We start from the raw sequence: 12879 nt of genomic DNA, 5'->3' as shown, positions 1-12879 counted from the left end.
TTACTTCTACCACATACCCTATGTTTAAGTGAGACCATCATAAGCTATTCTCCCTCTTTGGTGAAGGTGTGCTTTATTTTTAGTGCTGTCAGATAAATAGGCGTCAACTTCATTTTATCTATATAGCTTATTTCCTGTTAGTTTTTTCCGTTAGACCCTCTGTCATGCCCTGGTTTCTAAGGATGCACACCTTGATCCAGAGTCTCACCAAGACCTTATAGAAAGAAGGACAGTTCTTCAGAGCAAAAGTGGGGAGTATGTATAGCAACAGAACAGGAAAGGGGTGCTGTGTGGGCAAAACCTACGGATACCTGTCACCTTTCACTTATTGGCTACTCAGGACATTCAGAACTACTGCTTTCCATACATAGAATTTTTAAAACCCTTCCAACTTATATAACTTAGGGATTACTTTGGATTATCTCCCTTCCTTCAAAAAGGGAGATAATCCAAAGTAATCCCCAGTTCATGCATCTATTTCAAGTTCAGGAGTTCTGGATACTGTCAGTTCTTCCCATCTCTGTTATATTCTGTAAATTATAGACTAAATAGAAAATGTGTTTACTAATATATACTCTATATACACAGCAGTAGGAGTGGGGAAAATGAAAGAGAAGGACATTAAAAAAAAATTGTATGACACAGCAAGCAAAAGTAGGTATGTCCAAAAACCTCACTTATACATTTTGACCGAGTGGGCATGATTGCACAAGATGACAGAGTGCTGTTGGGCACACCCTGCTTTGTGGCTTGGGAGATCAGTGCAGTCACTGAGGCTGCCATAGACTTTGCCCAGAATCCAGATCTTCTTACATGCTCTAAATGGCACAAGATCTGCTGGGTCATGTAGCTGAGTGGCAGAGCGCTTCAGCATGACCAGCTATGCAGTAGCCTCTACTCTCAGCCCTACCCATAGTTTTATTGCAGTACCATTGGGTAGTGGCAGATAAATGGAATAAAACCTGTGCAGTTTGTGCTCCCCTCAGAATCCTAAAGATATCAGCCAAGCATTTTGCCTCTTAGTAGGTGCAGAGTACAGCAGTTATTCGCGTTGGTTTTTGTTTATTATTGTTAATTTTGAGTAAGTAATTAGTATACGTGATATTAAGTTGAAAAGGTACAAAAAGGTATACAGTAAAACCTAAGTTGTTTTCCTGCACTTATCATCCAGCCACCAGATCTCCTCACTAGAAGAAACACTGATACTAGCTTATTGTGTATCCTTCCTTTAAAGAGCTTTACCCTAACTTGGCACAGACCATGGAATCACAAGAAACTTCCTCGCCGGGCTCGGTGAAGAAACTTCCTCGCCGGGCTCGGAATCACAAGAAACTTCCACCGCCGGGCTTGGTGGCTCAGCCTGTAATACCGTGCTTTGGGAGGCTGAGGTGAGTGGATTGCCTGAGCCTGCGGGTTCGAGACCCGCCTGGGCAGCTTGGCGAGACCTCATCTCTACAATAAATCAAAAACTAGCCAGGCGTGGTAGCACGCGCCTGTAGTTCCAGCTACTTGGAAGGCTGAGGTGGAAGGATCGCCGGAGCCCAGCAGGTCGAGGCTGTGGTGGCCGAGAGTGGCCACTGCACTCCAGTCTGGGTGACAGAGTGAGACTCCAACTAAAAAAAGAAAAAGAAAAAAAGAAACTTCCTGAAGTGACAGACCCTGTTTGTTCAAGGGGTTTGTATCTCACCTGTGGAATATATACAAGACACCTGTATCTTTCTAATCCTAAGATTCTATCAGTCTGGTAATCTTCAGTAGACCCTTGTAGATGTTATGTGTGCAGTGCAGTCTGCTGTGTCCTGAGTTGATATCTCTGAGGTAGGTGAAAGTCAATTGCCTTCTCATGTCCTCAGTTTATTTCACTAGAGAAATGCATTTACCAACTTCATAATTGCATACTAGGTGCCTAAGGTGGTACTAGTGTGCTCCAATAAGGACCCACTTCTGAAAGTGCAGCCTGAGTTAGAATCACCATTTGATTATGCTTTTGATAACCTAATACCATTGATCCATTGGCCCCTCATTTGGGGAGGTGGAGTTCTCTGCAAACCACCTTATGTGTGGCATTGCTTCTTTAGGTAGCTTATTGTCAGGGTGGTGGGTAGATTCTAGTAGCTTTCACTTGGCTATTTTTACTAGAAGAGCATAATGAGTCAGGGGTCCTGATTGCAAGAGATACCTCATTGACCTGTGTTGCCCTCTTGTTCCTTGGACTGCTAGTTTCCAATGCCCTAAATTGAAACAGACATTTTACTGCCATTTTCCCTGTCTTAGCTCAGTTGCCAGTACTAAATTTCCTTCTTCAAAGTTCTGTTGCATGTAGTCTGCTATCTAGTAGCTATGACTATATCAAATTGAAAACTACAGAAACCAACAGTGGTTAATTTAAGGGAAAATAGAACAAGATAATTTATTGGTAGGTTTCTGAGTAGCTGAGAGAACGAAGAGCTGAAAAGCCATACCTTGGAAGAACTTTCAGTTTCTAGTTCCTTATGTAAGAAACTTGGAAGTCACCACTACATCTTAACAACAGGTAAAAACCTAAACAAGGCTGGACTCTGTGGCTCAGCCTGTAATCCTAGGACTTTGGGAGGCTGAGGCAAGTGGATTGCCTGAGCCCGTGGGTTTGAGACCAGTCTGGGCAACTTGGCAAGACCTCATCTCTATAATAAATAAAAAATTAGCCGTGTGTGGTAGTGCGCGTCTGTGGTTCTGGCTACTTGGAAGGTTGAGGCGGAAGGATCGCCGGAGCCCAGCAGGTCGACTCTAGAGTGGCCATGAGTGTGCTACTGCACTCCAGCCGGGGTGACAGAGTGAGACTCCAATTCAAAAAACAAAAAACAAAAAATCCCCCTAAAACTGAAGAATCAACAGCTTTTCTTAGATCTATAAGAGAAGTGTGATCACAGGGCAAACTGTTACCTCTCAAATTGGAGAGACAGGCAGACACAGAGAATCATAACTTACTGGAGCAGAAACTTCCTTGGAAACTAGTGCTGGGGTGGGAAAACCTAAACTGTAATTGGCTAATTGTTGAAGGCTTAGTGTGGATGAGTCTAAGGGCTAAAAACTCTAGGAGGATCCAGGCAGAGAGAATCCTCATGCTTTTGTGAGTTTTACCTCTAGGAGCTCAACTAGGTTTTCACAGTTAATACTGAAGAAAAATCCCCTTGTGCTTCTGGCAAGGAGACAGGGAAAGGATCCATTTTGAACTATGCTGGAGTGCTCTGTTCTTCTTAACAAAGAGAAGCTAGTTAGTTAACTAGAGCCTAACCTACTGAAGTTTTATCAGGGCTTAACTGGCTTAGGAGAAGGGCTCCAACTTTAGCCTTCCATGTCGGAGAAGAGCAATACTCAACTCCAGCACACTCTTGCCATCCTGTCCCACCTAAGGGATGGGAAAAAAAAACCCAAAAAACTGAGAAACCTTTGTGAACTTCACAGCCCAGAGGTATAGCTTCGTAAAAGATTGAGACCTAATCATAGGACTTTAGAATACTTCCTTTCCCCCTACACCTTACTATCACATTACAGAAGGCCTGTTTACAGCAGTTTCCTTTCCTAGTCTATTATTTCTCGCTTGCAAGAAAAAATTACAAGGCCTACTTCCAGGTAGAAATACAGTTTAGAGAGAGAATAAGCATCAGAACCAGACACGGCAGGGATTTTAAACAACTATGATTAATATGCTAGGGACTCCAGTGGATAAGTATATGACATGCAAGGATGATGGCCAATGTAAGCAGAAAGATGGAAATCCTAAGAACCAAAAAGTAATGCTAGAGATAAAAGCCACTATGATGGAAATTAAGAATGTCTTTGATGGTCTTCCTAGTAGATAGGTCACAGCTGAGGAAAGAATCTCTGAACTTCATGTTAATAGAAACCTTCAAAACTGAAAAACAAAGAGAACACAGATGGAAAAAACCAGAATGGTATCCGAGAGCTGTGGGACAACTGCAGAAGGTATAGCATACATGTAATGGGAATACCAGAAGGAGAATAAAGAGAGAAAGGAAGAAAATATATTTAAAATGGTAATGACTGAGGATTTCCCAAATTAATGTCCAACCATAGATCCAGGAAGCTCAAAGAACATTAAGCAGGATAAATATCAAGAAAACTACAGAAAGTTAAAGATAAAGAAAACCCTGAAAGAAGCCAGAGGGAAAAAGCCCCCTGCCTGTAGAGGAGCAAAGATAAAAATTGCTTTAGACATTTCTTAGAAACCATCCAGGCAAGAAGAGAATGGAGTGAAATCTTTACAGTGTTGAGAGAAACACTCTACCTTATTAAGGGCGTGAACTAGGATGGCTCCAGGCATTTAGATTGAGAGAGACTTGAATGATGTAGTTCCAGCCTATGTCAACCTAACTCAAGACTCATTCCCAGCAGGGTCTGATTTCCCCAACATGAGTGATCATCTCACCCCTTGACTGATGGCATAAGGTGATTTGATTAACACACCCACCAAGATCTTAGGAATGGAGGAAAGGAGAAGTGAGGTGTTGTAAGCAAAAGAAAGTAGTGGAAATGCTGAACAGACAAAACCAACCAGTTTCCGTTCCAGACTATTCAGTTGAGATCCGTGTTTCTTGGTAGGCTTGTCATTGCTCTTTGGGGGAAATCATTTTTCTTTGTGAGCTGCTGCCCCAATGCATTGCAATGTATTTAGCATTCATAGCTCCCAGGTACTGAATATGGCCAGCACAGCCCCACTATTGTCCTCACAACCAAGGCATACACACATACACCATTTCCCAACATACACACATATACCATGGAACAGAACACGGAGAACCACTGTGCTGCATGATCCTTAAAGCTGTTTTGATTTAATCAGATGCATTTCCACTGCTAAGCAAAAGGTTGTTTGCAATTTTGTTTTAGTAAAATAATGTTTCTTATCTCTTACCCAAATGTTTTTCAACTTACTATTCCCAAATGTCTAAATTGATCTGCATCTAGTACCATATGAAATATATAAGAAATTCATCAATTTGTTACTTCAGTTTATTTCTTAAAGGGTACAGTCTTTAAATCCAGATTCTGGATTCAAGTTCCACAGTCATAGCTCAGTATTTACTAGTAGTTACTTCCTTTGGGTTTTTACATAATCTTATTTTGGGCAGTTATGTAATCTGTGCCTCTGTAAAATGGAAATAATAATAGTACCTACTTCATAGGGTTACTGTGATGTTTACATTAGTGTGCATAACACAAGCACTTAATGTATTGCCAGGAGCATAGTAAATTTATGCATGTATACATTATCATTCTATTTATAAAATGGGATATTAATAATTAATAACACAGATAGCAAAAATATTTTTTTTTGAGAGGGAGTTACCTTTTAAAATTAAATTGTTTTATTTGTAGAAGGATTTTGCTATGGCATTTAGCTTAGGACCTGTACTTTGAAAAATACTAGTGAATTATTCATTCCTTCATTCTATATGTATTGAGTATTTGCCAAGTATCTGCTAAACTCTAGGAAGACAGGAAATTTACTCACCAGTGGAGGAAGCAGCTACTAAGTGAACAAATAAATGCCCAGGGTAAGTGTCAAAGTGGCAAGAGCTGTGAAGGAATTGGCAGGAAGGTCTGAAAGCAGGGGAGGTGTCTGTCCTGTGTGCATGAACCAGATGAGAGACCCGAACTGACTGCAGTGAGCCAGGGAGAGAGGAGATAAGGGAGCTCCAAGGGGGGTGCCTTCAAGATGCCAGTAAGCAGCTGGCATTTTCTGCAGGGTTTGGGTTTTTTCCAAGGAAGCTGTTGAAAAGGGGTTTTAAGCAGGAGAGTGTGCTGTCTGGTTTACACTCACCAAAGTTGTTTCTGTCTACTGTGTAGAGTGACTCAGAGAGGTGCAAGGTGGGCCTAGCAGAGGACAAGGGCGACACACTAGGGCTGGGCCAGGTTGCATCAGTGAGATGGAAGGAAGTATGTGCAGTCAGTTCAGAGCACATGCTTTCACTTTGGAGGTAGAGTTAAGGGATGCTGGTGATGGCCTTGTTTGAGGAGGACAATGAGAGAAGGGGGGGTTAGGAACAATACCTAGATTTTTGGCTACGTGCCATTTTGAAGGTATGCCTATATTTCCTCTATTATTAAACTTCTCCCCTATTTTGACATGATCCTTCTCAAAACTTAATTTTTTTAGTATATGTGCTGCCAAAGCAAACACAATAACTTTTTAAATAACATTTTAAAACTTTCATCTTCCTAGTCTAGATTTTTTGCACTGCAGCTAAATTGTGCAATCTTCTTAAATTTCTTCTTGTTTTCCTGTTTGGTAATGTGAACCTCCTTTATTGATATTTCTGGTATTTAATAGGGAGCATTTCTTAAATCTGTTAATTATTGCTGCTGAGAATTTAAATTCACTTTATTTACCTCTGGCAGAGCAGTCTTTTGAAATTAGATAGCTGAGTATCCTCCCTGCCTCTAGGCATGTGAGAGTCTCCGAAGACCTTCACCTGTTGAGAAGCAGCCCTCCTCCCTCTGCCCCTGCCATTCCTGCTTCCTGCTTCCCACTGGGCACCTGGAGACCCTGACCTAGCTCCACCTGAGGCTCACTGTGCAACTCCATTGTTCTTTTTAGCACGGACTTCAGGGCTGGGAAGCCACACTTAGGAGGTTTTACCTTTTTTCTCTTAGGGCTCGTAACTTCCTCAATAATTAAAATTTTTGATTCTCTTACTAAAATATAGCTGTTTCTTATGAATGAATTGAGGTCAAGCATATAAAGCAGTCTTTAGTTCAGTTAAGCAGATTGTTTAAATTGATGCATGTGGAATTAGTTATTTTACTTTTTTCTAAGAAACGAAGAGAAACTGGGAAGAAAATTCATTAGACAGTAATGCATAGAGATTTTTTTTTACACCTAAATGAGAAGCCAGAAATGCATATAAAACATAAGAACTTCAAAAACATTTCTTAGGCATAGACTATTATTAAACACCCATGGATGTTTTTGATTTCCCATTACATTAAAATACTCAAATGAACTTCGTTTCAGAACATTTAAAAATAGCTCAATCTTAAAAAGAAGATATAAAGTATTATCAGCTGTGCTTTTTGTGCATAATTAGCATGTGCCTGTGGAGGTTTAATGACTTCTAGCCTAATGATATTATCGTGATAAATATTCAGATGGTAAAAATTGGAGCTACAGCTGGGTGACACATTTTAAAATAACTCAAAGATGACTCCAGCATACAAGCCATGCTATTTTAGTCCCTTGTAATCCCCTTCACCCTTCAGTGGGCCGTGAAGTCACTGATAAAAGATCCTTTTAAAAATTCTTCATTTACTCTCTTTCTTATAGATTTGATGAGTGTCTACGTTTTCTTCAGTGCTCAGCGGGCTGCTGGGAAGCGACATCGCCTTTTCCCATTTTCCGAGATGGCTCAAGATTCAGTACATCTTTCTTCTGATTATCAGTTTTGGTTGCAGAAGCTTTCTGTGTGGGACCAGGCCTCCACTTTGGAAGCCCAGCAGGACACCTGTCTTCACCTGCCTCAGTTCCAGGAGTTCCTGAGGAAGATGTATGAAGCCTTGAAAGAAATGGTAAGTAGTGGACCAGAATGAGGTTATTTGTGACATCAAGAACTCTACTGGACTTCGCTGAGACAGAATGCTATCCAGAGTCAGGGACTTGTGGTATTGACCTAACGTGCTGATGCATGAGAAAGATAAACCACCCATAGATAATGTAGACAAGAGCTGGTTTCCTAATCTCTGATTCATTATGACGTCAGTCTTTTCTTCTTGGGTAATTGTATTGTCACATGGGATTTCCTGACCAAACAGATTATTTTTATTTATTTTTTGGGGGTTGAGGTCTTACTCTGTCACCCAGGCTGGAGTGCAGTGGCATGATCATGATGATCACATGGCTCACGGCAGCCTCTGCCTCCGGGGCTCAGGTGATCCTTCCACCTCAGCATCCTGAGTAACTGGGACTCCAGGTGCATGCCATCATGCCCAGCTAATTTACTTTTTGTTTTTTATTTTATTTTTTTTGAGGAGGTTTTGCTGTGTGGCCCAGGCTGGTCTCGAGCAATCTGCCCGAGTTTCCCAAAGTGCATTCCCACAGACATGAGCCACTGTGCCTGGCCTCAAGTTGTTTTTTTGGTTTGTTTAGGTTTTTTATTTTTATTTTTTTGAGTCGGAGTCTCACCCTGTTGCTCAGCCCAGAGTGCAGTGGCATGCTCACAGCCACCACTCACAGCCACCGCAGCTTTGATCCTCTGGGCTCAGGTGATCCTTCTGCGTCAGCCTTCCAAGCGGCTGGAACCACCGGCACATGCCACCAGGTCTGGCTAATTTTTTTTTTAATTATAAAAATTAGGTCTCGCCAAGTTGCCAAGGCTGGACTTGAATCCTTTGGCCCAGGAAATTCTCTCGCCTCCACCTCCTGAAATGATGGGATTACAGGCATGAACCACTGTGTCCAGCCCACAAGTTGTTTTTTTTTTTTTTTTTTTTTTTTTTTGAGTTGGAGTCTCACTCTGTCGCCCAGGCTGGAGTGCAGTGGCATGCTCACAGCCACCACTCACAGCCACCGCAGCTTTGATCCTCTGGGCTCAGGTGATCCTTCTGCGTCAGCCTTCCAAGCGGCTGGAACCACAGGCACATGCCACCAGGTCTGGCTAATTTTTTTTTTAATTATAAAAATTAGGTCTCGCCAAGTTGCCAAGGCTGGACTTGAATCCTTTGGCCCAGGAAATTCTCTCGCCTCCACCTCCTGAAATGATGGGATTACAGGCATGAACCACTGTGTCCAGCCCACAAGTTGTTTTTAAATAAACAAAATTTTGATATTTGTTATCAAGTAATAAATGGGATTTTTTTTTTTTTTTTGAGTTGGAGTCTCATTCTGTCGCACAGACTAGAGTGCAGTGGCCCGCTCCCGGCCACCGCAGCCTCGACCTGCTGGGCTCCGGCGATCCTTCCGCCTCAGCCTTCCAAGTAGCTGGAATTACAGGCGTGTGCTACCACGCCTGGCCAATTTCTTGATTTATTGTAGAGATGAGGTCTCGCAAAGTTGCCCAGGCGGGTCTCGAACCCGCGAGCTCAGGCAATTCACTCACCTCAGCCTCCCAAGGCACGGGATTACAGGCTGAGCCACCGAGCCCGGCTCTAAATGGGATTTTTATAAAGGCCTTTGTGTCTCTCAAGTCTTGGAGAGTTTGCTAAATGCTTACCCTTTCCTCAACCCTGTTCTCAAATGGGCTCGCCTAAGAGATGATACATATTAATATCTCTTCTTACAAATATAATATTTCTCATAACTATTAAGATTCTGAGTGTCTTCACTATTGTAATTTGTTTTCAAAACCATATATATTCTTTTTGATGTAATATTTCTTTTATTGTAATAGATATTTTTATGACTTAACACGTTTTTATATTTTGAAGATATTATTTGTTTGTTTGTTTTTCCACAATGAAAAGCAAAACTGTCACCTAACGATTCTTGTATGCTTCTCTTCCCTTAATCAAAGAAGCAGTATGAAATTTGAAAAGTAATTTGTGTTGATAATATAAGTTTTGATGTCTTTAGAAACTAGAAGGAAGGATAGAGTCTGTGTGAACAACCATTGCTAATTTTTAAAATTGTTGTTTGTAATGAGACTTATGTAACTTAACCTTAATGTGGTCCCAGAAAGTCTTAGACCAACTTTGATGCAGAGACAAATGTGAGAAAGTTTTTTCTGCAGCAGCAGGAAATGCTTATCATTTCAGCTTACCTGCACATTATCTCAGCTTGGTTTTATTTTTGAACTTTCATGAAAGATAAAGAAGTGGGAAAAGGGCCAGTTGTAAAATAGCATGTGTGTTTTTAAAAAAATCTTGAGCTGTTTTCTATTTGGTTGATCTTTTTTTGGTCTCAGGGTTTAGGTTGTTATAGACCAAGTATGATGTCATTTACCATATAGTAATCAAAATAGTAATAAACAGAGATATATATCTTTATGTTTTGGCTGCTTTTATTTCTTTTTTACAAGTTCCAGAGTTCTTGTCCTTTTAAACCTTTTTTGAAATAGTCTTAGTGGAGCTGAGTTAGGAATCTCTCTTATGTTAGAATAAAAAACCAGGATGAAGATATGGGAGTATATACTTATCTAGTGTTTCTTTTTTAATACAGTTTTTGTTATTTTAAAATAAAGTGGCCTTTCCTGACTATTAAATATGAGTAAATTTAATTTTGTAACAATTGATTTTACCTAATTATGTCATACATCTTAGTTTTGCTGATCTGGTTTAAGGATGAAGTAAGGTAGTTGGTTGTTTGTTAAACTTTATTTGAATTACTAATTATTTACCTAAAGATCTTCCTTAATCCTTTCTTGCCTACTTTTTGTAAACAAGAAGCATTTGAGCTTTCTCAACCTTAATGTCAGTTCAGTCTTTCTGAGTTGCATAATGCCTTTTTACTGACAAAATGTAATTTTCTTTTACAGGATTTGAATGCAGTCGTTGAAAGATTCCCCACACTTGGTCAACTGTTGGCAAAGACTTGCTGGAATCCTTTTATTTTAGCATATGGTAGGAATCCAAAGCATGCCCTTTCAAAATGACTACTTTAATCTTTGCATTGTTTAATAAAATATAGAGACTTAAATTATAAACCTTTCTCCTATTTTCCCTGGACGTATCAAATGTATTCATTGTTTCATTACAAAGATTGCTTCCTTTATTGTTGTCCTTCTGTGTGTGTGTATGTTTGTGTAGATGAACACACATGCATGCACGCACATGTACAGATCTGTAGGAAAATAGAGCTCTTTGTGTTAGAGCAGGGGTCTCCAACACGCTTGGGCAGTCTGTGGTCTGTTAGGAACTGGACTGCACAGCAGGAGGTGTGTCCAGCAAGCAAGAGAAGCTTCTTCTGTATTTACAGTCTCTCCCCACTGCTTGCATTTTTGCCTGAGCTCTGCCTTCTGTCAGATCAGTGGCGGCATAGATTCTTGTAGGAGCAGGACCCTACTATAACTGTGCACGTGAGGGATCTAGGTTGCATGCTCCTTAGGAGAATCGAATGTCTGATGATCTGTGGCGGAGCTGAGGCAGTATTGCTAGCACTGGGGAGCGGCTGCAAATGCAGATTAACGTTAGCAATAAGGTTTAACTACACATAGACCATAATAAATTAGTTGCTTGCAGACTTACATCGAAACCCTATCAGTGAGTGGTAAGTGAGTTGATGTACTTCACTTGTACAACTACATCTGATGGCAAGCTTTAAGTCAGATCTGACACTTATTTTAGTCTGCACATGGCCTGCCCATTGTTTTATTTGCTACTTCCATCCATGCCTTTTTTAAAAAATGGTGAGTTGTATAAATTATTTTCTTATATATTACAATATAGTATAGTAAAAGAAATAAAGTGCACAGTAAATGTTATGCGCTTTAATCATCCCAAAACCATCCCCCACCATGTCCGTGGAAAAATTCTCTTCCTTGAAACTGGACTCTGGTGCCAACAAGTTTGGGAACCACTATTAGAGGACAGAAGCTCCCGGGTGATTTAAATATCTATTTTTATCTGTGATCACTTTCAGAACTTCATTTTAAATTCAGTGTAAAATGGCAGTACTAATAATACTGAGTTAATTTTTTTGTATCACAATTTCATATTTATTCACATACTGTTTCCCTTGTTTTTTTCTGTTTTTTTTTTTTTTTTTGAGTTGGAGTCTCACTCTGTTGCCTAGACGAGTGCAGTGGCCACTCCCGGCCACCTCAGCCTCGGCCTGCTGGGCTCCAGCGATCCTTCCGCCTCAGCCTTCCGAGTAGCCGGAATTACAGGCACATGCTACCACGCCTGGCTAATTTTTTGATTTATTGTAGAGATGAGGTCTCGCCTGCCCAGGCAGGTCTCGAACTCACGGGCTCAGGCAATCCACTCACCTCAGCCTCCCAAAGGCGCGGGATTACAGTCTGAGCCACTGAGCCCAGCTCTGTTTCCCATATTGTAAAGGCATTCTTTAGAGTCTAAGTCCTGCCATGGCTTTGATATTATTTAGGGGTGACATTTTGGTTTTATACAAGGTTGAGAGGAATTTGGGGACACTTTGGGGGAGATATTTCTTCACTGACATCCTGCCTGCTGTCCAGTCTCACTTCCTGCTTCACCTTCCACAAGCTCACCACATGATTGTGAGGCTAGAGGTTAATTCCCTTTCCTCTGTTCTCCTCTTTGACCTCATAAACCTTCTTTGAGAAAGCTTTATTGGGGCAGGCTTAGGAGCTTCTCCAGGTATCTCCATAGCTTCCAGCATCTCCCTTATTATTATACTTATTCCGCTGTCCATTCAGCCTGGGCAGACCGAATGCCTCTTGGGAACAGGAGCTCTCCTTTTGGTTCTCTTTGTCAATCCTGGACCTAGCACAGGGTGGAGCAGGCACATGAAGGCTGTGGCTGAGGTTACCGTGGATTGACTATAGTACTAGCTAATGTAATTTTTCTTTTTAGATTTTTAAAAGTCAAAGACTAGTTACATAGTATAATAACATTAGAACCCAAACGAAAATGAATATTCCTCTTGGTTGTTTTAAAGAATTGTACAGTTTCCCTTTTCTCGCCTGTCACAAGTCACTAAAAGAGACGTGAACTAGGCAAGCAAGGGGCTGCATCCGCGTTTAGCTCCATGAGCACACACACGTGGGTGTGCCACACACTCAGCCTTGCTCCTGGTATTCTTGCCTCATCTGTCCCTCCTCCTTCCCCACACTCACTGTGTTCAAGTTTGTTATCTAAAATGGTAAAACTCATGAGCCAGCACTGTGTTGCCAATCAGGGGCACCTGTCCTGAGTTTATTTATTATAGCTGGCCAGTGATTCCCAAACATCTGTGACCAGAAATGC

At 41.1% G+C, this 12879-nt stretch overlaps 1 protein-coding gene across 1 annotated transcript in view; it reads left to right on the top strand.

The window, feature by feature from the left end:
* Nucleotides 1–12879, top strand: part of FANCC (Fanconi anemia complementation group C) — a 209383-nt gene that overhangs the window by 63638 nt on the left and 132866 nt on the right. The window contains exons 2-3 of the mRNA XM_008058199.2: nt 7328–7569; nt 10470–10554. Of these exons, the coding sequence (XP_008056390.2) occupies nt 7333–7569; nt 10470–10554 (322 nt within the window). The 5' untranslated portion in view covers nt 7328–7332. The remainder of the gene's footprint in view (nt 1–7327; nt 7570–10469; nt 10555–12879) is intronic.

Source organism: Carlito syrichta, unplaced genomic scaffold, assembly GCF_000164805.1.
Source record: "Carlito syrichta isolate Samal-C Ts95f unplaced genomic scaffold, Tarsius_syrichta-2.0.1 Scaffold303245, whole genome shotgun sequence".
In the NCBI taxonomy this organism is placed as follows: Eukaryota; Metazoa; Chordata; class Mammalia; order Primates; family Tarsiidae; genus Carlito; species Carlito syrichta.
The sequence above is the reverse complement of the archived record's forward strand: the minus strand, read 5'-3'. Positions and strand labels throughout refer to the sequence as shown.